General features: G+C 50.9%; 1 protein-coding gene across 2 annotated transcripts in view; it reads left to right on the forward strand.

Moving 5' to 3' along the window:
• MAMLD1 (mastermind like domain containing 1) overlaps nucleotides 1-26,219 on the forward strand; it is a 53,651-nt gene that overhangs the window by 12,847 nt on the left and 14,585 nt on the right. Inside the window, exons 2-3 of one of the 2 annotated variants that reach the window (XM_061178058.1) lie at nucleotides 6,269-7,969; nucleotides 10,065-10,187. In XM_061178058.1, the coding sequence (XP_061034041.1) occupies nucleotides 6,269-7,969; nucleotides 10,065-10,187 (1,824 nt within the window). The remainder of the gene's footprint in view (nucleotides 1-6,268; nucleotides 7,970-10,064; nucleotides 10,188-26,219) is intronic. The other variant, XM_061178059.1, reaches the window with a different exon arrangement.

The raw sequence follows: 26,219 nt of genomic DNA on the forward strand, positions 1-26,219 counted from the left end.
CCAGCCTCGGCTCTGCATTCGCTTTTCCTCTTCCCTGCATGTTTCCGGGTGCATCAGCCTAATTCAGGTGAAACACAGATGACGCTTGTCAACCTGAGTCCTGCGCAGACAGACTCAGCTGGGCTGAGACAATGCCCTTGCCTTTGACCTTCAGCTTCTAGTGTGGCTCCACAGGCAGTACCTGCTTGATCTCTAGGCCAACCTCATCAAGTCCAGGTGCTTGAAACCAACTCCATCTTTCTCTTCTCCCCGCAAGTGGTCATCTTTATCCCACTAATGATGCTACATGGGAAGGCCTTTGGAGGAAACCGGGGCAGGGTTTCTTCCAGTGGAAAGAGGCCAACCTGGCAGTCAGAGAAACTGGCCCACGGGCACATCTCTTCCTGGCTCTCAGCCTCATGAGCCCTCATGTGAATGGGAGGGACCGGCCTGTCACTAAGGACCTGGCAGTTCTGACAGCCTAGGAGTGCAAGGCTCGCACTCAAGAAACGCCTGGTCAATGACGGACTACTTGGAGGCGTCTCGGGGGGTGGTACAGCTGAATTATGAGCCCATTAAATCCACATGCATCTATTGGTTTGGGGTCATTCTTAGAGTTGCCAGTTCTTCCAGCTGGTGTGTCTACACTACAGAAAGGGGGAGCACGGTTCTCAAAACCCCCCAGGTCTGCTCATTTCTGCATTTGTTGGGGCCGCTGTGGTTGAAGCTTGTTGAAGCCACACCCTCATGTTGGGAAGCCTGAGGGTGCAGACGGCGCGGTGGAGCCCCGAGTGGTGGGCGATGGCGAGCAGCAGGTCGGTGCCATCGGTGCCAGGCTGCTCGTCTCCCTCCACTCCCACCCCATGTCCCTGTTCTAGAGCATGTGTCCTTAGTTGCCAGAGAGCAAGCCGAGGCCCACACTGGAGGGCACTGGGGCAGCCTGGGGACCCAGGGCCTGGAGGGTGACATCAGTGACAGTGACTGCTTCTGATGTGCACTCCTCAAAGGTGCTGTGAGGCACCCAGGGCAGGCCGAGGACTCATTCTACAGAAGAAACATTGAGGCTCAGAGAGGGGGAGTGACTTGCCCACAGTCACACAGCAAATGGAGGAGCTAGGACTTCCATCAGGTCTTCTGCTGCCTACTCCAATGCTCCTCCCTCCACCCCAGCCCGCCTCTGCCTGCAGAGCGTGCAGTCTCTGTCACTCCGGGGCAAGCCCGGGGCGCCAATACAGCCCCTCTTTCTAGGCTGAGATTCTTGCTCCAGACCACCTGTTAGCAGAGATTCATTCCTGAGACAAACCGACTCCTCTTGAAGCCAGTCAGGATTCCCTGCAGTTCCCATCCACCCTGGGATTCTCCAGCGCCTCAGGTCTTGCAATTCTGGAAATGCTGAAGGTCCTGTTTGTTCTACAGAAAGATCAGTTTGCAGGGACACCGTTCTGCAAAACAACCATGCAAATGATACATCAGCTCAAGTACAGGCAGCTATGGGTGCTCATCTGATCCCATGTCTAAACGCAGGCAGGTTCCCTCTCTCTCCCTCCTTCCCTCCTTGTCTCTCTTCCTGCAAACCCAGTCCTGCTGCATCGTGTCCTAGCTATTCCCCTTTCTTCCGAGCAAGTCTACTGGGGAACACTTCTGTCTCAGAGGGCTTGAAATCCAAGCTAGTTGGCCAGCGTGAGGTTCTTGGGAACTCCCAGGGAGCATATGTAACAGTACTGAGGAAAGGTGTTGATGGAGCACGCGTGGACTCGCGTGAGAGAGGCTGAGAGAAGCAGAAGCAGATTGGCCGGGGCTGCCCCGCGGGAGGCGCTAATGAGAGAGGAAGGGGAGACTAAATACGCCACAGGCGATTTCCAGCTTTTTGACGATCTTGCCCGGGGCTCTCTGGAGGGAAAAACGAGGCTGCCTGAGCCAATCTCTCCTGGACACCTTCGGCTTCCTGCATTCTTACCCAGGAGGGACTGTGCATATTTTTGCTGGCCTTTTGTAGATGTCTGTGTTAAACCTCCAGCTAGAGTGTTCAAAATCAAGTGTTTATAGCAACCTGCCAGACTTCTTTGGAAAGATATATATATATATATTCTTCTCCTTATGCCCATTTTCTGAGCCTGGACTGTACTCTTATAATCTAGACCCTTTCCCAAGAAATCTTTGCCCTTTTTGCCATTCTGGACTAAAAAAATGTAGAAAGGGAAGAATTGCCATATGTCATTGTTCAGACAGAACCAGAAATAATGTTGACTTCAGAGCTGAACTTGGCCTCTATCAGAAGGGTTGCCTTTGTTTTCTCATTATTTAGGGGGTGGGGAAGGCATCACATGCTTTGAAATGCATTTTAATGAATGTTTATAAGGTCGTGGGGATCACATTGGTGGCTTTGTCTGCCCGATTATGAAATGGGACTCCGCCGGCACTGGTGGATGGAGATAAAGTCATTCCTTTCTAAAAGACGCCAGGACACTGTCCCTCATTCCCCCTCCCCGCCCTACCACTGCCCGGACCTGTGAGGGCTGGGCCTCCTGGGGTCTAGTGTTGGTGTTGGCCCCTAACTAGCCGTGGGACCACAAGCAAATCACCACCCATTCTGTTTTCTGTAAAAAGTGAAGGTTGAGATGTGTTGTCTAGCAATCCTGCTAGCGGCTACTGATTCACTTATGGTAAAAAAAAAAAAAAAAAAAAAAAAGTTCTCCCAGTGAGTGGGCAGGGTCACGTGTAGTACAAGGCCTGAAGGAAGTAGGGGCTGGCTGGGAGCTGGGACCCATAGCTTGCTGTACAGAGTCCACAGAGACTGGAAAACGGCACATAGGTAAAGCTGTTTAGAAGGGTCTGGAAGTTTGGTGGGGACCTGCCACCCCTAGCATGACGCTGAGAGGGGAAGTCATTCTGGGGTAGCAAGCTCTCTGCTGCACTTGATCTAGAAGGGTGGCCACGGGGTTCAGTCAAGCACAACAGCCCAGACAGGCTGACCTCGGTGGTGGCAGCAGCCTGGGTCTAGGGGTGAAATTAACTCATAGTAGATGTCAACACAGCCGCCTTCCCTCGGCTTGTTTAGGCTTGGCTGGGGATCTGGCCATCCGGCCAGGGTGCTTTAGGCAATCTGTTGAAAGCTCTCCCCGTAAAATCTGAAATGCAGAGCTGCGGCCTCTAGCAAAGTGGAGTCTCGTTTAGTCCACTGAGAAAGGAAAGCTGGGAAGAGGCTCCCGCCTGCCCCGCCGCTGAGACTGCGGAGTCAACCAGCGCCCCCCATTGCACCCCCAGGGACAGCAAGGCCAGCCTGCCCGCCAACTAGGGAGCCTCCCAAAGCGTTCAGGGAAGCTAGCACCAGCGGCGTCCGGCTGCAGGTTTGGCACAGCAAGGGTAGCACCTGCTCCAGCAGATGGGATCCACCAGCAGCACGGCGGCCCCCAGCACCTCGCAGGGGCATCCTGGGGTCCGCTGTGGGGTTGAGGGTCTGAAAAGTTGGGGGCACACACACTCTCAGTTCAGAGAGCTGGAGACCCCTTTCCTTCGCCAGTGGTTCCCAGTATTAACTTCAGCATCTGGTGGTCATGTCCCACCTTCCCCACTTCCTGCCACCTTAGTCCCAACAGGATAATGGCAGACCAACAGTTAAATGAAAGCCCTAGTATCTGCCAGGCCGTTCCAACTCACAGCTCCTGCCCTCCCTCCTTTCCCTCCCATCCCCCAAGCCCATCCTTCCCCCGCCTGGTCCTATGCAGACTTCACTGGCATTAAACTCACCTTGAGTCCAAGACATCACGAACAGCGCATTGGGCACGGCCATCGCCAGCTCGGACTCCCGGCAGGGGATCCTATGTAAAGCCCACACTGAGTCGTTCCTTACTGATCCATTCTAGACATTTCTGTTTTCAATATATTGGATTTGTTTTAAGTCTTTGGGAAAATGTAGAAGAGACCAAATTTCAGCCTGAAATGCAGTGACTTCTCTGTGGCCCATAATTGATTGAATGAACGGCCAGGAAAACACGAGGCGGAGCTCGCTGGGCGCTGAGTCATTTGTGTTCATTGGTCCATGGATTCATTCAGCTTCTGTTTACTGAGCACCTGCCGTGGGCCAAACACCTAGTGAGCACTCCTGGGTGCGAGAGTGGAGCAGATGACTGGAGAGGCCTCTTCTGTGCCTACTCTACCTCACCCCCCAACCCCTTCCTGCCTGCCCCGTGGTAGTCAGGCCTCAGATGAATCTGGTGGCGGACCTGCCCCTCAAAGTGCCTTTGTCCGGGTGGTGGACATCTCAAAAGGAAAGGCAGAGAAGTAGGCAAGTCCCCTCGCTAAGAGAGGGGGAGCCCTTTCTGCGGGGATGGGGCGGTCAGTGTCCAGCCATCGGTGGGGGAGGATGGAGGCTGCGGGTCGGGGAGCAGCTGAGTGACGGTGGCAGGCCCCTGTATCTGCCCGGGCCCTGGGGCCCTCTAGCTGAGCCGCTCGGGGCAAGCCTTGCCCATCCCAGGGTCTCAGGGGCCCTCCCTGTCTTTAAAGGGCAGGGTTGGACTCCCAGAGCACTTCCAGATCTGCCCTCTGTAATGCCAGCTACTAGTTAATGAGGGTCCACTAGGTGCCATGGAATCTGTCCCGTCTCACATAATAGCCCGAGCAGCATCCTGAGATGAGAACTAAGATGACACTCATTTTACAAATGAAGAGACAGAACTCAAGAGATTCTGTGTGGAGGCCAATACGTAGTGGTTGCGTCTGCCTCGGGACCAGGGCCCTAGGCCATCCTGCCTCCACCCATGCTCTCAACCTGGCAGTCCACTGAGAGTCAGCCAGGGAGCTGTAACAAACCTTGGGTGCCTGGGCCCCGCCCCGGAGGAGACTGAAGCAGTTCAGCTGTGGTAGGAGAGCCTGGGAATCTGGGGGTTTCTAAGTGCATCTGATCGGTGCCAAGGCTCCAGATGTGTAGCCCTGGGGGATCTCTTTTGACGTTCACTCTGCTGTAAGAGTCATGGCCACTGTCGTGCTAGTAGGTGGCCCTCACGCACGCCTTGACCCTCCAGTGAGCCAAACGTAAGGGGACGTCAGAGGATCAGCACTGGATGTCCCAGTAAGACTTCAAAGCTGGAAAGAGGTTTCTTCGTGCAAAAGTGCTTCAGGGGAAATGTATCTGGTAGAGCGCTGGCCTTTAGGTGATTTCCAGGCCCATCTCTTCCCACACATAATCCTCCACTCCACTCCCTTCCCCTTCACTGCAGGTCATGGTCATTTACAAGACAGCCACGGATGACTGTATGAAGCCTTGAAAGAGTAGGAAATACGGCATTAGTAACTTCTTTGATTTGTTCCCAAAGGCTAGGCTTTTATAAATGGCGGGCAGTTCCCCCAAGTGCAGATCACAGATCGGGGCCTTTTCCTGTTGTTTCCTATCTCCCCAACCTGAGGATGCATCTGCACGGAGGCATTTCTTAATTAGATAGCTTTATACTTTTTTGGTGCAGGATTGTAAGTCATTCCATTAAAAACAAGCAATAGAAAAATACAGAGAATAGAAAGTGAGTTTCCAGTCACCCCCAAAAGATGACTACTCCAAAGAGTTGCATATACTTTCTTCCAAGGTGTTTTTGTGCACTCATAGCAATGTGTATGTATGTGCGTGCACATGTGTGTGTACAGATAAATGGAACCATGCTATAGTGACTGTTACGCAGTTGTGTTACGCTCCAAACGGTGTCTCTCAGACAGCTGCCCAAAAGAACACGCCAGATCTACTTCACTCCTCCAAAGCCTCTGCTTTATCCCATTTTCTCACCGGAGCCTGATGCATTTAACCGAGACAGGGAAGCAACCTAAAAGTTCAATGTCTACGTCACGCTTTTCCTTTTAAAAAATCAGGTCACCAGTAGGCAGGTGGGAATTGCAAGTTTCTTAGCGATTCTCCTTTGCCCTCCAATGTCTGCCCGCAGCCCAATGCACTCCGTGCCTTCTGCATAGTTTCGCTGAAAGCTCCTTTAAGTGGGCAGAGAATATCCTTCGCGTGACTTTCTGTAGTGTTTGGTGTAGAGACAGCATAATGCTTTATTTGAACTGTAACAGGGCAGTCTAAATGAAACACAGCAACAAAAGAACAAGCCTCATGGTTCTAAAAATAGGCTGTATTGTATAGTTTTGACAACTCTTTCTAAGTCTTGAAACTGAGAGATCTGTTTTATCTTGCAAGTTTCCTGTTCAATAGCTTTAATGTGCCAAGCCTTTATAAACATTCCTCTGTCTCCCCCCTTCCCCCTCCCTCCCTCCCGCCCTTCCTCCCCACCCCTCTTTTCTCTTCCAGCCACAGGGAACCATTAAGAGGAGACAGGAAGGAGAAACTTTCCAGCTTTCAGGCATGGCCGAAGGAGGTTACCCTAATAAAATTAAGAGACCATGCCTTGAAGATGTCACCCTTTCGATGGGCCCCGGCGCCCATCCCAGCACAGCCTGTGCAGAGCTGCAGGTTCCTGCATTACCCATGAACCCTAGCTCTGCAGCTATGGGAGCAGCTGGCCATTCATTACTACTCGAAAATAACCCCATGAACGGCAGCGTAATGGGCTCACCGTTTGTGGTGCCACCAACTGCGGAAATGGGACTGAAAGGCCCCCCTCTTTCTTACTATGACAAGACCAACACTGTGCCTGCTGTGGACCAGGAACTTCAAGATCTGCTGGAGGAGCTAACAAAAATTCAAGAACCTTCTCCGAGTGAGCTCGACCTTGAAAAAATCCTGGGGAGCAAGCCGGAAGAACCGCTGGTCTTAGATCACCCCCCGGCCACCGTAGGCGTGACTCCCAAGCCTGCGGTTCAGATGCCACACTTGGAGAGCCTTGGTTCCAGCAAGGACTTCGCTTCGAGCTGCAGCCAGGTCCCTGGGGTGTCGCTTCAAATCCCGCCCTCCTCCGCGGGGATCAGCTACGTCATTCCCTCCACCAGTAAGCAGATGGTCTCCCCCAGTTCTTCAACAGCACAGGCCAAGAGCCAGGTCCAGGCGCCACTCCCTGCGGCTGCCTTGCCCCCGCTCCCGGTGCCTCAGTGGCATCACGCCCACCAGCTGAAGGCGCTGGCGGCCAGCAAGCAGGGCTCTAGTACGAAGCAGCCGGGCCCCGCTCCCAGTTGGTCTGGCCTGCCTCTTCCCGGCCTCTCCCCGCCTTACCGCCCGCTGCCCTCACCACAGCCGCTGCAGCCCTTCAGCCCTCAGGGCCTCATGGTGTCCTGCATGTCGTCGAGCAGCCTGCCGGCGAGTGCTCTGCAGGGCTCTCCCAATGCCTTATTGTCCAGCGTGGCGCCCAGCAGCGGCGCTGCCCTGGGGCCGGCCATGACCTATGCCCCCGAGAAGCTCCCCAGCCCCGCGCTCCAGCAGCAGCCGCAGTTCAGCCCGCAGCCCTCCATCCTTGCCAACCTGGTGTCCTCCACCATCAAACACCCTCAAGGGCACCTGCTATCCACTCTGCCCACCAGCAACCCGGGGCCCTCCACTCCCTACCACCCAGAGAAGCTGTCCAGCCCCGGCCTGCCGCAGTGCCCCCTGATCCGGAGCCTCACTCCCACCAGCAGTCCGCTCGGCCCGCAGCAGCCGCAGCTGCAGCTGCCGCCGCCGCCGCCGCCGGCCAGTGCCATCCTCAAGCCCCTGGCCACCAGCTCACCCAGAACCCTGAGCCTGATCATGCAGCAGGGGCTGGCCGGCCCCAGCCCGGGAGCCCCGGAGCCCTTTACTTTCGGCCACACCAAGCCCTTGTCACATTTCGTGTCTGAGCCGGGCCCCCCGCAGATGCCCTCGGTGCCTGCCGCGTCTCGGCAGCCTGCCCTGCTCCACTGCCTGCAGCAGCCGCCGCTGACGCCGGCCTCTTCTGCCGCGGCCTCGCCCACGGCCTCAGCCAGCTTGCAGCTGCAGCGGCAGCCGGACGCGGCTTCGCTCCTTCTGCAGCACGTGACGCAGCAGCCGCAGCGTGCTCGGCGGTCGGCGGCCTCGGACTCCATGCCTTCTCTGCCCAGACAGGTAAGCCGATCTCACCTCTGGTTGCGTCCCTTGGTTTTGGAAATAAGAACCATGTTTCGTGGTACCGAGAGCCGGCTTTGGAGGCAGATCCAGGCTGTAGTCCTCTTTGAGAGTGGACTTCACTCTGGAAAAGTCTGTTGAAGCCAACTTATTCTGCGCGGTCGAAGCACAGTATTCATGAGGTCAAGGTTATGCTTTCAGTTCCTGTGCAGGTCGCTTAGCTTCCCTGGGAGAAAAGTGCACCCACAAGGTGCCGCCATGGGAAGGAACCAGGGCAGACGAGTCAGAATCACACGGAACTGGGCCGTGAGGCACGTTCCCTCACCCAGGACCAGCGAAGCCTTTATAGGATGCAAGGAAATTGCATTGAAGCATTTAAATGTTCTCCCTGCTGGCGTAAGGCTGCACACCGAGCCTTCTAGAAGCGTCACAGCAAACGTCTGCTGGGCAGCGGCAGCGTGCCATTCACCCCTGCACCAGGTGCTGAGGCAGGTCCTAAATGAAAATGGCAGAGACGTGTCAGGTAGTTACTCTTACCATCCCCATTTTACAGACGAAGTAACTGAGGCTCAGAGTGTTGCAATGACTCGCCCAGAGTCACACAGTTAGCCAGAGGCCCAGCAGCAACTTGAAGGCAGGCGGGCTTGCTCCAGAGCCGGTGCTCTTCTCAAAATCCCCGTGATGTCTCTCTCATCTCCTACAGTCTTGTCAATCACTCAGTTCAGCTACTTCTCCCTGGGCGGTGTCTATCATAGTTCCCACTTTTCATTTGCTCTGACCCCTGCCTGTATTAGTTACCTGTGGCCGTGTAACAAATTAGCCCGTAACTACTGCTTAAAACAAGACACATATGTAACTTCACAGTTTCTGGGGGCTGGGAATCCTGGCACAGCTTAGCAGGGCCTTCTGGCCCCAGGTCTCTCACAAGGTTGCAGTCATCTTAAGGCTCAGCTGGGAAGGACTGGCTTCCAAACTCACTGCTGTGGTTGTTGGCAGGAAGCAGTTCCTTGCGGGTTGTTGGACTGAGGTCGCGGTCCCTCGTGAGCTGTTGGCCAGAGGCCTCCCTTGGTTCCTTGCCACGTGGACCTCTTCATAGAGCCTCTCACAACATGACGGCCAGCTTCATCAGAGCAAGTAAAAGAGAATGTGCCAGCAAGAGAGGCAGGGGGAGTGCCAGCAAGTCAGAAGTCACAGTCTGTATCACCTAGTCTGGGAAGTGACATTGCATCACGTGTGCAGTATTCTGTTCATTAGACGCGAGCATGAAGATGTGAATACCAGCAGGGGATCACAGGCTGGGGAGGGTACTAGGAGGCAGGGATCCCTGGGAACCACGTTAGATGTCTCCCTGCCCCAAATACCGTCTTTCATGCTTCCCCTTTTCCACTGCTCTCAGGCCTGCCCAAGTTCAGGCCCTCTTGATTCTTCGTCCGAACTCGTACAGTTGACTCTTAAACTGGTCACCCCAATAAACCATCCGTTTCTCTGAGAATTACCTTGCTATAACACAGACCTGATCATGTTCACACTTGCTCGGAAGATTCTGGAGGCCCATAAGCTGGCTCCATCTACCTCCTTAGACTCAGTGTCCATCGGGCCCCAAAGTGCTTGCAACTCCCGGCCCACTCTGCATTCTTGGCCTTGACTCCCACTGTTGCCTGTGTCTGGCCTTCCCTGCCCACCTTTGCTCTCCTGTCCCACTTTTACAGCTCCTAAGGCTCAGTCACCATCCCCCCCGCCCCCCAGGAAGCTTTTCCCCAACTGTCCTCTGGACTTCCGCCTCCCACTCTGCCTCCTTCTTCTGTAGAGAAGCCAAGGAGTAGGTGGCCGTAAAGTGCTTGGCTGGGAATGTGGCCCAAGGGAAGCTCCTGGTGTGGGCTGACCTCTTTGCTGAGGGCCCTGGATGACCATGGCCGTGGCAGTCCCCAGAGGAGAGAGACCGTGTCTTTTTCATCCAGATCTCATGAAGCATCACCAAGCAGAGCGCTCCATGCCAGGGATTGGTCCTTCAATGGGAGCACCCGTGGGGGTGGCCAGGGTGAGCGGCCAGCCCTTGTCCACAGTTCAGGAGCACTTTGGTTTGATTTTGTTATAGGCCTGTTGCCAACTGTTTTCGTGGACTTCTGCAGCTGGCTTGGGGGAGCGCCAGCGTCAGCACCGGAGCCCTTATCCTAGCAGGCAAGATCCTCAGCCTGGAGCCGTGTCACCATCTAACATTGTGAGCCTTTTTGGTTTCTTTTGTGTTCAGTGGGGAACATGTGTAGCCTGACTGTGTTGCCTCGGAGCCAGACCAGCTGGCTCACAGAGAGAATCCTTAATGATTAGGGTCGTGAAAATCACACCCGACTGATGCGCTAGGTGGGGCTGGAGAAAGTGTCCGGGAGAAAGCGCATGCAGCCGAGCTCCCCAGGCCAGGAGGGGCTCAGGTGATCTCTGCCGACAGAGGCAGGAGGCTGGGCTCCCCAATGGGATGCTCTTGCTGCCAAGAGCTACCTTCCCAGCCAGCACTGGCCAGTGCCCAGGGGCTGGGCGTGCTACCTGGTACTTCACCTGCCTTTTCTCGTCTTAGTCCTCAGGGGTAGGGACTGTTATCATTCTCTTTAAAGCTGAGAAGTCCCCAGGGTTGCCCACAGTCACACAGCAAGTCGGGGCCAGAGCAGGGAGTCCGGCTAGAGAGCCCACACTTGTAACCCCACGCACGGGGCCCTGCCTCCAGAGCCCTTTGTTCCTGCCTTGACCTCCTAACTGTTGCCTCTTCTACAAAGTGGGTGTGATGGTAGGTTGTTTGAGGTTGTCTGAGGATTAAAAGCGTCGATTCAGTGCATCTGAAGCTCTCCAAACAGAGCCTGGCGCAAAAGCTGCCAACGAAAGCTTGCTCTCACTCCTAGTCGTGAGCCTCCAGATCTGTTTCCTGGGGGCTAAGATGGTTCTCAAACCTGGGGCTGTGTCGGGGCAGAATATGAGCAGTGCTCTCTCCAGACCCCATGCCTGCCAGTGAGATGGACAGGAGTGGTGGGGCCCACTAGCCTCGTGGGCTCTTCTCGTCCTAGGCCCTGCCCTGCCTAGACCACCGCAGGCCCGCTGGGCGAGGGGAAGGAGCCGCCTTTGTGCTTTCGCGCTGGCTCCGCCCTGCTTCCCAGCACCCTGCTCTGTGCACGGCGTTCTTTTAGCCAAGATGCACTGACGAGGCCTCCAAACGGGCAGATCAGCAGCTCCACTGTTCCTTCTCGTGGCCTTTCCGCATTCAGTTTAAGGCCTAAGAACCCAGCTCCGGTCACTTGTCCAGGAGAAGGTGGAAGAAAGGGAGAGGCGAGTGTTTGAGGCCCCCGTGGTGGGCAAGTACACGCTTCTTGCTCCCAGCAGGGAGAACTTGTCGTGTTTTACTGATGGCCAAGCTGAGCCTCAGGAAACACTCGTTACCCCCTGGATGGCGTTGACTAGCTCGTCGCACCTCCGGGGATGGTAGTGGTTACCACAGAAGGACTGGGCATTCATGTTAAACCAGAAATGCCAAATCCAGCTGTCGCGAGGAGCTCGTTCTTATTTTCAGACTAGTTTTTCTCAGCTTGGGGGATTTCACTTTACCAGTTACGTGAGCGATCCAATTTCAGTGACCCGCTTGCTTGCACTGAAGGTAAAAGGTAAATGCCATCTGGCATCAGGGCAGCAGTTCAGCATGGCAAGGGCCCTGGAGGCAGACAGACTGGGGTTCAAGTCCAGACAGCAACTCTAAGTGGGCAATGTGCCAGGAGCAGTGTCACTTAAGCCCCCTGAGCCTCAGCTGTACCTGGGGAAAGGGATGGGCCCCACCTCGTAGGGCCTTGAAAGACAGGAGATGCTGAACCGATACCGCTCAGACCCCTGCCCGGCCCACACTCCGCGCCCAGGCACGGCAGGCGTGGGCTCCCGGACTTGGATCTGGAACCCCTGGGGTCAGACGCGTTTCCAAATTCAGAACTTTGGGGACTTTAGAAAAGTAATATGGTGCATATACCAAATATGACACGACCCTCCGGTGGAATCTGGGGCAGCATTTTATTATTTTTGCAGAGAAATATAATATTTAACTAAGCCCAGATCAAGTTTTGTTCCCAAATAAATTTTGGCACCAACTTTACAAAAATAAAATAGGCTTTCAGAGCTTTTGGCCTTGAAATTACAGGTAAGGGATGTGGACCTAGAATTATTAAGGAAGGGACTATGGAGTCGTGACACCCAGCCCTGGTGTGTTGACTTTCAAGGCCCCTAAATCTCCTCACTGTATTCCCCACCCTACTCCCAAGGCTGGGTGACTTCTCTCTGTTTTGTTTTTTTTGTTGTTGGTTTTTTATTTATTTATTTATTTTTGGCTGTGTTGGGTCTTCGTTTCCTTGTGAGGGCTTTCTCCAGTTGCGGCGAGTGGGGGCCACTCTTCATCGCGGTGCGCGGGCCTCTCACTGTCGCGGCCTCTCTTGTTGCGGAGCACAGGCTCCAGACGCGCAGGCTCAGTAGTTGTGGCTCACGGGCCTAGTTGCTCCGCGGCATGTGGGATCTTCCCAGCCTAGGGCTCGAACCCGTGTCTCCTGCACTGGCAGGCAGATTCTCAACCACTGCGCCACCAGGGAAGCCCTTCTCTCTGTTTTTAATCGAAGTGAGGCAAAATGAATTTTGTTGCCATAATTGAATGCCCCTTCTCGCTGAAAACCATTGAGGATACCTTAGGGTTTTGTGAACATCAGGGTTAGGACTTCAATTTGACTATCAGCCACTGGCAGAGGAACTGACATTTACTCGAAGACAGAAACAGTTCTGTCCAGGAGATGGGACTTGTGCTCTGGAAGAGTCGGGGAAGCAAGAGGCAGCAAGAGCGCCCTGGGTGCACGTGCGATTGCAGAGCTGGGAGTGTAGCATGGCGGGGAGGAGGAACGAGGATGGTGGCCAGTTGGAATAAGAACAAAAAAGCCTGAAATCTGATCCTTGAGGCAGGCCGAGCGGGGGTGGGCAGCTGCAGAGAAATAGACCAAAGAGGCGCATGCTATGGTTCGGAGAGATTTTGAGAGGGGCGAGAGTAGGGGACCTGAGCCTGCCTCTGGGAAGGCTGGACGAGCCCTCGCCTGCGTCTGCCCCATTTTCCGCCTTTAATGCCAGCCGCCCGTCTCCCGTGCTTAGGCGGCAGTGAGCACCCAGCAATGGCGGAGGCGCGAGCTCATCGGGGGAACTTGCCATCCACCCTCCTGGAGAGCTGGGCCAGAGGGGGATCTGGGCGCCTCGGTCTGAAGTGGGACCGTGAGGAAGCCCTCTTGTCACCCTCACCCGTGGGTGCCTCTTGTCTCTGGGAACTGAGCCTCTGAAGCACAGCACTCCCAGCACCCAGGGCCTAGAGGGAGACAGCACAGAGCCAGGGACAGCGGGGCCTTGGCCCTTGGTTCCTGGCAGGATGCGGGCCCCGGGACTGCGCTTGAGGCTTGGATCACTGAGGTCCAAATCCCGGCTCTGCCACCTTTTCATTTGGCACGCTCCTTCCTCTTCTCTGTGCCTCAGTCTCTCCATCTGCAAAATGGAGATACTAGTATACCTATCAAACGGGGCTGCTGAGAGGATTCAACGAGATGAGGTAAAAGTGCCTGGCCCAGGGCCTGGCACACAGTAATGCTCCACCGATGTTAGCTCTACTGTTTCGAGAAAGCTCTTGAAACTCGGCACCCAGTGGAATGCGTTTAGACTGCCAGGCTCCTCTCCGGCTCCCAGAGTTGGGTGGTGGCTTGCAGAGGAGGGGCGGGGGAGTGCCCTCCAGCCGTGGGGTGTCAGGGAGGCCAAGTGGCAGACACAGACTGGTGACCCCCAAAAGGAGCAGAGCAGCCGGGCCCGGCTGCAGCTTCCCGAGCACCCTGGCCAGTGGGGAGGGGACAGTGCTGGCCATCCTCCCTCCAAGCACAGACGGCAGAGGTGCTGGGAGCCGTGCGGGGGGCTGCACCATCCCCGCGTGTGTGCTGAGTAACAAACGGCAGTAACAAATTCTGCCTGCATTCAGCTGGGCCCCAACCCCGCCGCTTGCAGCAGGCCGAGGGCTGCCTGGGTTTCTAGATCCAGAGGGACTGCTGCTGATGGGCGGAGAGAAAGAATGGAGGGCAAGTGAGGGCCAGCCTTGCCGGCCACCCGGCGCCAACGCCGCCAGGAGCACTGGTTCAGCGTGGTCACTTGGTTTGGACTTCCGAGGTTGGACTCGACTTGTCAAAGTTACGCCGGCTCCATTTTCCACTGGAGGAAGAGAGTCAGGAGAAATGGCAGCGTGTGAGTCTGCTCCTAGCCTCAGCATCGTTCATGACCCTTTAAAAGCAAGTGACCACTATCTTGCCAGAATACTACACCCCCGTGGAATCAGATGTACCACACATTGTCAAGGAAGGGCCTGTGACCTTGGACTTGAAAGTCCTTTCACCAGCTTCCCTTAATTCTTCTGCTGTTTTGAGGCTAAGAGGCAGGGCAGGGCGGCACTGCTCCCCGTGTAATGAGGAAAGTTTCTTTGCCTTTGTCTTCTACGAATTCTGGTGAGAAGCATCACAGATTTCATTTCAAAGGTTAGTACTGCTGAAATGCAAGAGCAGAGGCCCCTGGGGGAAGCTCTGGGCTGCACTAAGGAAGAAGCGGGGCAGGCAAGTCAGATTTCAAAGAGCCCATGTGTCCGAGCTCGGGCCTCGCCTTACGCACGTCTTCTCTACCAGACATGAGGACATTTTCCTGAATAAGCATCTTTATTTTGTTTTTAAATTATTATTATTTTTAAGATTTATTTATTTATTCATTTTTGGCTGTGTTGGGTCTTAGTTGCGGCACGCGGGCTTTTCTCTAGTTGTAGCACTCAGGCTCAGTAGTTGCGGCGCGTGGGCTTAGTTGCCCTGCGGCACGTGGGATCCCTGGCCAGGGATCGAACCGGTGTCCCCTGCATTGCAAGATGGATTCTCAACCACTGGACCACCAAGGAAGTCCCTAAGCATCTTTATTTTGTATTTAAGCACGATTGTACATACAAGCTTAGTTTTTCCTTTCTTTTTTTAAATTGGGCAGCAAAGAACTATTTAGTTTGGGGAAACATTTTTTAGCTGCTTTGGGAGGAAATATAATTAGACAAAGTTTACAATAAGTCCCCTACGTACGAACCTCCAAGTTGTGAGCTTTCAAAGATGCGCACGTGCCCCTGTATGCCAGCTGTTGTACTGTACTACAGTACTGTTCAAGGTACTGTACTGTAAGATTAAAAATGTTTTCTTGGGACTTGCCTGGTGGCACAGTGGTTAAGAATCTGCCTGCCGGGATGTCCCCAGTGGTTCAGTGGTTAAGAATCCGCCTGCCGATGCAGGGGACATGGGTTCGAGCCCTGGTCCGGGAAGATCCCACATGCCACGGAGCAACTAAGCCCGCGTGCCACAACTGCTGAAGCCTGCACACCTAGAGCCCGTGCTCCGCACAAGAAAAGCCACTGCAATGAGAAGCCTGCGCATCTCAACGAAGAGCAGCCCCCGCTCGCCACAACTAGAAAAAGCCCACTTGCAGCAACAAAGACCCAACGCAGCCAAAAATAAATAAATTAATGAATTTAAAAATTTTTTTTCTTTATTTTTTGTCTTTGTTAGTTTTTTTAGGTATTATTTGTCTGAAAAATACTATAAACCTATTACAATACAGTAATATATAGCCGATTGTGTTAGTTGGGTACCTAGGCTAACTTTGTTGGACCTCAAACAAATTGGACTTACAAATGCGCTCTCAGAACAGAACTCATTCATATGTAGGGGACTTACTGTAATAATACATTTTGATAATTTAGAGACCGACATCTCTGTGTTGAATAAGTTTTGTTTTAACCACTCTGAATTGCCAGGAAATGAAAGTCTGTTTGGCAAAACGCAGGCTCAGAACTTGGTACTAATGTTACCAAGAATCAGATTTTTTTTTTTCAGTTTCTTTTTTGGTTTCTAAGTACCATTAATGATCCTCCACCTCAAAGCTATGTCCCTTTTTCAAGAAGTGGAAATTTTAAATGAGCTGCCTATCAAATGCTAACTTTTTAAACATCAAGCTTTTTCTGTGTCGGAAGCTGAAGAATAAGTGAGACGTCGCGTTGCAATGAGGCAGCGTTACTTTTTGCCCCTGGAGTAATGATCCATCACTTAGTGAGGTCAACAACAAAATTAATGGGGATGCACAAAGCCCCCCAGTTCAGATGCCTCCATAATGGCGATCACCAGCCTTAATTTTTAATTGCTTGACAATTGACTCATGAAAGCTAGAAAGGCAGCCATTTTCAGAAACCTCCTGTGAAGTTTTTGTTTGGTTTTTTGTTTGTTCCTTTTGTCTTTACATACCTGAAAGGAACACTAAACTTTGCTGAAGTTGGGGTGCCCAAAATGAGACGTTTTAAAAATGAAGTGTGTAAACTATTTTATACTAAGTTCATTGAAGCAAGCTGCATATTTGTCACTGTAAAGCAAGGAAAGGAATCTGACTTCAGTTTTCAGACAGAAATAAATCATTGTGTTATGTTCCTTTAAACTGTAACTGCTTATGAATATCTACAAACCCAAAATGTAGACCATGTCAAGGAGAGGCCGTCCACTTCCACACATAAAACAGGTTTGAAAGTGAAGTGGTCAGCTACTGTTGTGACCCCAAGTGAAAAGTTAGCAAAATAGAAAAAATGTCTAGGGCAGAGGGAGGGTCACAGTGGATTTGCACCGTTCGGCTGTGACCCTAACACCTACAGCCAGCGTTGTCGCTGCGTTCAGGATGGCGCCAGAGGAGCAACGCAGGTCAGAGATGCGACCCTCCGGGCAAGCAAGGGATGTGTCCTAAGGGGGCTCCACTGCATCCCTGCCCCTTCTTCCTGCACCCTCCCCAGCTTCCCTCTCTCAAATCCATTCATGGCCCCATAGCACAAATTTATGGAAACCTCTCCTGAGCCCGTTTGTACTTTCAGCCTCTTCCGTCCCTTGGGGGTTGTCAAATCGCACAACCTGGGCCTGCTGGGCAAAGCAACAGTGTGCGTATGCGAGCTTGAAGGGGGCAGTGGATGAAAGCAGCCCACCCCACCCCTACCCCCAGAGAAAGAGTTTCTGCTTCTTCCTAAGGAGTTGAAAAAGTTTAGGTTTTGATTTGATCTCGTGAATTTTGCCCACAATGACAAGCGCTGCTTTGTCTGATTGTGCTTTGTTGTTGTTGGATGAGGGCTTATCGTGTTAGCTTCTCCCAACAAAAGCAGTGAGGTTGTTGAGAGCTAAAAGCAGCGTAAAGGTCCAAAGAGATCACACCTCCACCCCAGGCCCACGTGCGTGCGTGGTGGTCCTGAGAGCCCATGCGGTGCCCCGAGCTGAGCCTTCCCTGGCTCCTGACTCCCAGTGGAATAACAGCTTCTAAGACAGTGGAAGAAAGGGGCAGCATTTCTCCATTTCTTCCATCCTTCGGTCCTTCTCCCCATGTGAACCAAGTTTCATGTTAGATTAGAAAGTGGGCAGCATGGACTCGCACAGGGCCCATAGACTTGACTCAGTGATGGAGAGCTAGGTGTACGGGAAAAGGGGAAGTGGGCAGTCCAGGAAATGATCACAAAGTCCTGGCCTAAATGTGGCCTTGGAAGCCTGAAAGATGCATAGCCCTACTTCATCAGAAATTACTCCAACTCTTGCTTTGCTTTTGGGAGCTTTGGATTTGAAGCTAAATGCAGAGGCTCTATCTGGCCTTACCCCCTGCAGCATGCTACCATGTTTGGCCATTTTTGAGCAGAGGAAGTGAGCAGAATTGTGGGGACCCAGACTTTTCTACAGGCCCATGTCTGGGTGGCACGTGAAAAGAATTTGCCAAGCCAGCTGACTCAGGAGGCCAGTAGATGAAGGTGGACCCCTTATTCGCAATTTTGCATAATGATCATTTATTTCCATGTGACAAAGCTTTGAAAGATGTGGGAGGCCTCCAACCACCCTTGAGTGGCAGTAAGTGGGAACAATTCCATGACCTTTCCCTCTATCAGGCAACACTTTCAAAGATGAGCTCTAGAAAATGTGAACAGGCAAAGCTCTCAAATATGGCTTTCTAGTTTCATGTCGTCAAAAAACAAAATCTTGACACCCATTAGGATGGCTATTATTTTTTAAAAAATAGAAAAAACTAGTGTTGGTGAGATGTGGAGAAACTGGAAACCATATGCACTCTTAGTAGGAATGTAAAATGGTACAGCTGCCGTGGAAAACAGTAGGGTGGTTCCTCAAAAAATTAAACATGCAATTACCGTATGACCCAACAATTCCATTCTTGGGTATACACCCAAAAGAATTGAAAGCAGGTTCTTGAACAGATATCTGTTCACCAGTGTTCCTAGCAGCATTTTCACAATGTCCAAAAGGTAGACGCAACCAAAATGTCCATAGAGAGAAGAATGGATGAACAAAATGTGATCCATCCACACAGTGGAATAGTATTGAGCCTTACTTAAAAGGAAGGAAATTCCAGTACCTGTTACAACATGGATGAACTTTGAAGACATTATGCTAAGTGAAATCAGCCAGTCACCAAAGGACAAATACCATATCATTCTACTTATAACAGGGACCTAGGAGTCAGATTCATAGAGACAGAAAGCAGAGTGGTCCTTGCCTGGGGCTGGGGCACTGGGGGTTAATGTCTAATGGGGACAGAGTTTCAGTTTGGGAAGATGAAAAAGTCCTGGAGATGGATGGTGGGGAAGGTTGCACGACACTGTGAATGTACTTAATGCCATGGAACTATGCGCTTAAAACGGTCAGTTTAACAGCAAGAAAAAAAGAAAAGAAAAAACAAATTTTAAAACATGAGCTAATCCTTTCCTAGTCAAGGCAGTATTTAATTTTGATAATATTAACGTGTGATGTCGAGGTGGCAGCAGCTGAGCTGCCTGTCTTCCTTCATGGAGAGGAGAGTACTGACTGCACGGGTACCGTACCCACGTTTCTTCTGTGCAGGCCGGCTGCACTTCCTAGATGCCTTGGTGACATGCGTGCGCTTCCCCTTTTCACTTAGTGCATGCGTGTTACACGCACGGCGTAGGGTTCCTGGGCATAGCCAACGCTTAGGAAGAACTTTCCTGATAAATTGATCACAATTTCTGTCCTTTTCTGGGCATTTTAGAGAAATGACAACATGTGGATGGGCGAACAAAGAAGTGATGTAGACAGAATGGGGTCTCTGCTCCGGAATGGGGTAAGAAAGCCCACTGGCTTCATGGGTTCTCTGGTGCATCTGCAAGCCTAGAAACGCTAGGATGGCTCACAGTTTGCTGATTAATACAAGAGCCAACAGAACAATGCTAGGGACTCACTTTCTGTGCACAGTGTCCCTCTGGAGCAAGTGCTAGGCCCTGGGGTCGAGTTCTGGAAAAGGTTAAGGGTCTCGGCTACGGTGAGAACCAGGCGTGACACTGACACACAAAGTAGGAAACAGGAGCCTCTAGCCGTTGTCCAAATGACTTTTGGGAAGTTGACACACCTGGTCACTGTGTCCCCACTCACACCCCAGCTCTCAAGACCTTCGGTTTCTGCCTTTCAGGGCCTGGCAGTGTCCACTTTTTAATCAGAGTCATTTGTGTCTTGCCTGTGCCCCCATTTGCTAGCACATTCCTCAGGCACATGATGTCTTATCTAGGTCTGTAAACGTGAGCTCGAGGAGCCTTTGAACAAATGACTGGAAGAAGGCAGAAAGGAATGAACCTATAAATCAGTTGCATCTGCTGGCCTCTGAGAATGAAGCTCCTGAGATTATTTTCAGTGTTTTAGAGTAATTATTGGTAGAAATCCCTAATGTTCGAAGCCCAGGAGGCTGATGAGCTCAGAGTCTTGTGTTGGACTGAAGGGAGAGCTCCGCCTCTGCACGCAGGGTCCCTACCCCCTGACTGTGACTGTCCGCGAGGACAGACACTTGCCTACAATTCTACAAGTGCACTATCTGAATACGTTTGATTTCTTCAAACTCTAACAAATAGCACAGTTTTGGACCTCCAGGGGTAATTTGCACTGGTGGTTCTGTTGCGGTGGTAGCGGTTGTCTCATGCATTTTAGAAGGACAAACAAGACCTCTGGCTGCTATTTCACATACCACAATGATAGCAGCACATGATATAAGAAAAGAAAAAAAAGCTGGCTTAGAAATTCAGGCCACTCATTCCATTGCTTTTTTGCCCAGTTCAGATTCGCTTATGCCGCTCTGGGGGCGGCACTGTTATCCCTAACGTAACCCAATCACTTTCAGTTTTGAAGGCTGCTCGGCGTGTGTTCTTGTCCTGTCAGACTCTAAATGTTAACTTATAAGAACAGTTGGTTGTATTTGAATAAGCTTTCCCCATTGGTTTAAAAGAATTAAAAGGTTTTTTTTTTTACTAGTTCATGAGCACAGATTTTTATACCCTTTGTGGAAATGATCTTTGGGGGTTTCGTTTTGATTTGTTTGTTTTTGTCATTTTGACAGCTGTATTGTTAGCTTCTTCTGTTTGCTTGATTCACTTTTCATTTGGAAGTGTCTTCTTCAGCAGAATAATTACATCACAGAGATTCCTTCCTGGCACCCTCCAGAAAGATCTCCTGATGTCCCCTATTGCTATATTAGCTGTTAGAGTTTGAGATTGGTACAGATCAAAGTAGCAGAATGGGGTTGAAAAGGGCAGCTTCTGGCAATGGCCTTGACCCTGTCGATTCCCTCTGAACTCAGCAGCCAGTGGCCGGTACTGCTCTTCCAAGCGCTGTAGTTACCCCATCCTCACTGCAAAAGGCAGGATTGTAACAGAGGACCCATCCTTTAATGAAACTATGTCAGCCGACTATCGGAATGACCTCATGGCCTCAGGAACTGACCAGACTCTGCTGCAAGCAACAAATATGCTTGTGACTTGTCAGAGCTAGATTGACATCCAGTTTAGAGTTTAGAATCCTTCTTCATGTGCCCCATTTTTGGAAACAAATTACAAAATCGTGAGGTTGATCAACGTTGTAGTCCAGATTGACATATATACACTAATATGTATAAAATGGATAACTAATAAGAACCTGCTGGGCTTCCCTGGTGGCGCAGTGGTTGAGAGTCTGCCTGCCGATGCAGGGGACACGGGTTCGAGCCCTGGTCTGGGAAGATCCCACATGCCGCGGAGCAACTGGGCCCGTGAGCCACAGCCACTGAGCCTGCGCGTCTGGAGCCTCTGCTCCGCAACAAGAGAGGCCGCGATAGTGAGAGGCCCGCGCACCGCGATGAGGAGTGGCCCCCGCTTGCCGCAACTAGAGAAAGCCCTCGCACAGAAACGAAGACCCAACACAGCCAAAAATAAATAAATAAATAAATAAATTTTAAAAAAAGAACCTGCTGTATAAAAAAATAAATAAAATTTAAAAAATTAAAGAAAAATAAAAGACATTGTAGTCCAATATGCTCTCTGAGAATTCAGAGGTTTGAAGACAACTGGGATGTTCCCACCCCCAATTCTTTGCCCGTTTCCTGGCTATTTCTCTCTGAACTGAGCACAGGGCATTGGCGTGAGGCCCTCTGAGTGGGTAAGGCTTTACTGGACTGACCCAAATGCTCCAGGTGCATGAGCCTTGCGCAGGGGAGAGCCGGAGGGTCATTCCCCTTGTTCCCAACAACGCCACCGCTTCATTCCTGCTCCTCCATCTCACCTGCCATGGCAGTAGCCACAGCCCCACCTGCCCTGCCCGCACTCATTGCCCAGGCAACTCCAACTTGTGACTTCCGCCTTCCCATGTCTATTTCCCACTCTTCAGTAGATAAAGGGTGTTTTTTTGGCACTCTTTTTTTTTTATTGTAGTATAGGTGATTTACAATGCTGTGTTAGTTTCAGGTGTACAGCAAAGTGATTCCTTTATATATATTTTTTCAGATTCTTTTCCATTATAGGTTATTATGGGATATTGAGTAGAGTTCCCTGTGCTATACAGTAGGTCCTTGTTGGTTATCTATTTTATATACCTTAGTGTATATCTGCTAATCGATAAAGTTTTGATATAATATTGGACTAGGGTTTGAGAGAGAGAACGAACCCTCCTAGAGCCATCAGCACCCGAGTCACCAACACCTCTTACAGGCTTTTAATTTTTTGTTTACAGTTATTACCTCTGAAATCAAATCTTGACTTTCTGGTATGGTCTTGGACTTTTCAAGGGATTTAAAAATTTAGGAGCTCGGTGCCAGTAATTGCTTTTAGGAGCTAGCACTGCTTATTTGCTATAGATGAATTCCAGTTTGGATTGTCAATTATTTTCTTCACAGAAAGCCACAAAGTACATATTCGAGTTAGCGTCGGAATTGAATTTGATCCAGGAATTCATAATGTTGTTAAGCTAGATTATTGCTGCTAAAACGTGGATCACATTCAACTAATGCAAAATAGAGTATTTAAGAGCTTGAGTACCACACTTGAGATCTGAGCAAAGAGCCCAAGATTGCAATCTGGGATCCGCACTCGATGCGTTTGCTGGGTCATGTTGTACAGACAGCTTAGGCGTGCTAGAATTCTCTTTAGATGAACTGGTCTGTGGGTAAAGGAAGATGACTCAAGGCTGAGCAGGGTCCCACAGGCCCCAGGCTTCATCGTCAGAGATGGGCTGTCCTCCAGCGTGAGGCTGGAGGTGTGACGCAGACGTCGTGAAGGTCTGAGGGGCCAGGCTAGAGTCTTTAGCAGTTAGGATGTATTGAGTCGCAAATAGCAGGAAATAATAAACGGAACTGACCGAGTCCTGTAAGTGGAAGTCCGGCGCTTGGGCAAACTGCAGGGTAGTGTCACTGAAGATGCTCTTTCCTCCCTGCTTCATCCTCAGGTCGGCTCCCCCTTGTGGGCACACGCTAGCCCTCAGCAGCTCCAGGGGCTGCAGGCTGCCTCCTGCCCTCATCCAGGGGAGCAGAAGAGAGAGTTGCTTCGAGAAGCTCTGTCAGAAGAGCAAGGAAGCGTCTTTCCCAGAAAGCCCCTGGCTATTTGTGCACAGTGGCCTGAATTGATCACATGCCTACTATTCAGCTTCGTGTAAGCGGAGCTCGGTGCCCGGCCTCCGCAAGCCCAGGTGGAGCCAGGTTTCCCCAAAGCACATGGGCACATGGGGCAAGTGAGGCCGCCTGAACGGAAACTGTGGAAGGCACTGAGAGCAGGAGCTCTAGGTGCCAGCTTAGCCATCAGCTGTCTTTGCTGTAATCGGCCTCTTTGGCCATCCACAGTCATACTCTCCCTCTTTGCCATGCGTATGCCTCCCGAAATGCTCACTCCTCCAGAAAACCTACGTACTCCCTCCCCAGAGGGGTTCAGTTCCAATCCAGAAACTGCAGATGTCGTGCCATCCCCTCAGTTTGGTCAGAGCATAGCCCCTCCTGTTCCCGGGACCCCTGGCCATCGCGCTCACCTTGGCAGAGAAAAAGCAGAAGTACAGGACAGGAAAAAAAAGAGAAAAAAAAAGAAGCCCCGTTTGGAAAGGAGGAATTGGAAAGCAACACACGGTGGTCACTAGCCCAGCATCCACGGGCTTAGGGGTTCCTTGCTTCTCCGGGCCTCAGTCTCCTCTTCTGTACAACGAGAGGGTTGGATTAAAGCAGTGGTTCTGTCTGGAGTGTGTCCTGGAGGGTTTGTGGAAGTGCAGAGTACTGGGCTCCACCTGCAGAGTTTCTGATTCAGTAGGTCCGGGTGGGACCCAGACATGTGCATTTCTAACTGCTGCTGTTGGCCCAGCGACTCGCACTTTGAGAACCTCTGGTGTAGATGAGTCCCACAGGCCCTGCTGATTCTGACATTTGGGACTCAGCTTTTTCTTAGCTATCTCTTCCGTTCTACATTGATTTACAACAGATTGTTCTATAAATGGGACACACCCTACCCTACCATGTGAATAGCTAAAAACATCTCAGACCCCCAGCTTTGGTTTGTTATCTGATTTTCAGCAAGTGGGCTTAGGGCTTCAGGAGAGCCAACAACTTTCTTGAATTTAATAAGTTAGGAATAGAAATATGAAGATTGTTCATCCGTCTTCCCCGCCCCCATCCACTGCAGCACGATGTTCTTTGGGTTGACTCTGTGTGACTCCAGAAAGCAGCCCTTTTTCCAGGGAGAACCCAGATCCTTAGGCCTCATTTTGAAAGCCTTCTCCCTACATAATCTGCGTATCCATCAGGTCTTGGGATAGGAGTGGCACTGGGTGAAGCTGTGATGTAGATAAAGTTGATTTGAGAACTTTGCCAATTTTCTGCCCAGGACCCCCTCACCTGGACAACATCTCTTTGTCCTTCAGGTCACAGCTTAAAGTTCAGTTCCCCCAAGAAGCCTCCTCTCACTAACCCCTCACCCCAGCCAGGCTGGGTTCTCCTGTTGTTGTTCTCTGCAGTGTTCCCGTATAGCATTTACCACCTTTGTTACAAATCCCGTTTAAGTGGTCTCCATTACATGAACGTGCCTGCTCTAAAAGGGCAACACCATCACTGCTTTGTCCACCAGTGTTATCACAGCACGGGTCCTGGATCCTGGTGGGTGCTCAGTAAATATGTGTCACACGAATGCTATAAAAGGCAGACTGTGAGCAGATTCCAGCCACCGTATTTTATTACAAGGAAAGCTATCGAACAATCTATACTATACGTTCTACTATGTGCAGTGATGGTTGCTCCAAAGGAACGAAACAGACAAGCCCTCAGAAGAAACAAACACACTGATAGAGAGCCTCAGGGTCCCTGGCAACTGCAGCCAAATCTTTCATACCCCTCCTGCCTTCTCTCTGGGAACCTGGCACCTGGGAACTAGGTATCTCCCTACCAGGCCCCCTGGGCCTCCTCTCTCCAGACAGCAGCTTCCTGAACGCCCAGCTCCACCCCTCCCACACCCATAGTTTGGAGATAGGCATTTGGGTGAAGTCAGTGGAAGCCCCCGCAGCTCACAGCATGCCCCACCCAGCAGGGCCTAGAGAGCTGGTCTGGGCGAAGCCCGCATTTTCCCCCTGGGGTGGTGTGAGTCTAGCGAGGCCCTGAAATGCCTGGCCCCAAGCAACAGCCTGAGTCTCCTGACTCCTGGCTCAGACTCTGGGCTCACAAATTCTGCATCTTGAAGCAGACAGGTGGCTTCAGATCTAGGAATGAGATATGAACTTCGTACACTTTTTAATCCCCAATGCTGTAATTCCCTACTATTAAATATAATTTTATAATGAAATTCAACGCAACCTGAAAATTCTTTATTTAGAGAAGGCAGATTATTTATTACAGATGAAGTCTACAAACTGACCAGTAGTATACCCTGGAACAAAGGCCCTAGAGTGCAAGTGCTGTGTCATCCTACAGCTGCGTGGCTAGTTTTACATTTCCCACCAGCAGTGAGTGGTCCAGTTTCTCCACTTTCTGACCAGCTTTTGGTGTTCCCACTGCTGTTTATTTTAACCATTCTGATAGGTAAGTAGTGGTATCTCATTGTGGCTTTCATTTGCAGTTCTCTAATGGTTAATGATACTGAACATCTTTGTATGTGCTTATTTGCCTTCCGTAGAAACTCTTCAGTGGAATGTCTTTTCATGTCTTTCTCCCATTTTCTAATTGGGTAGTTTGTTTTCCTGCTGTTGAGTTTTTGAGATTCTTTATATATTCTAGATACTAGTCCTTTATCAGATAGGAGGTTTGCAGATATTTTCTCCTAGTCGTGTTTTTCATCCTATTCACAGGGTCTTTCGCAGAGCAAAAGATTTTACTTTTGATAAAGTCTGATTTATCAATATTTCCTTTTATGCGTCATGCTCCTTGGTGACCTTTGAGCTCATCCTAGTTAGATTAGGTGCATCACCAGTCTCTTTAGGTAGTTATTTTCTGCATAGATTCCCACAGATGGATCGTCCCATCTCTTTTGTGTTGATCCTTACCAGTTTCAATCTTAGCTGGAGACCTTGTCTTTTTTCAGTATGTTTTAAGATCTTCTGATTACAAGAATAATATATGCTCTTTGTAGTAAACTTTGAAAATGCAGAAGTGTAGCGAAAACACAAATCCCATGAGATAATAAAATACGTAAATATACAATGTATAAAATAGCCAGGGATAACTGCTGTTAACGTGCTGGAATACACATTATTTTTTTTCTGTGCCAAAATATGTATTTCACATGACTGGCGTTGAGCTGTGTATATAGCATTTCCTTTTATTGTGAAACGTGACATAGATACAGAAAAGTATGCAAGGCCTGTATGAACAGTTTAAAGAAGTATAAAGTGAAAACCTGTGTCACTGCTGGTTA

This window comes from Eubalaena glacialis, chromosome X, assembly GCF_028564815.1.
Source record: "Eubalaena glacialis isolate mEubGla1 chromosome X, mEubGla1.1.hap2.+ XY, whole genome shotgun sequence".
Classification (NCBI taxonomy): Eukaryota; Metazoa; Chordata; class Mammalia; order Artiodactyla; family Balaenidae; genus Eubalaena; species Eubalaena glacialis.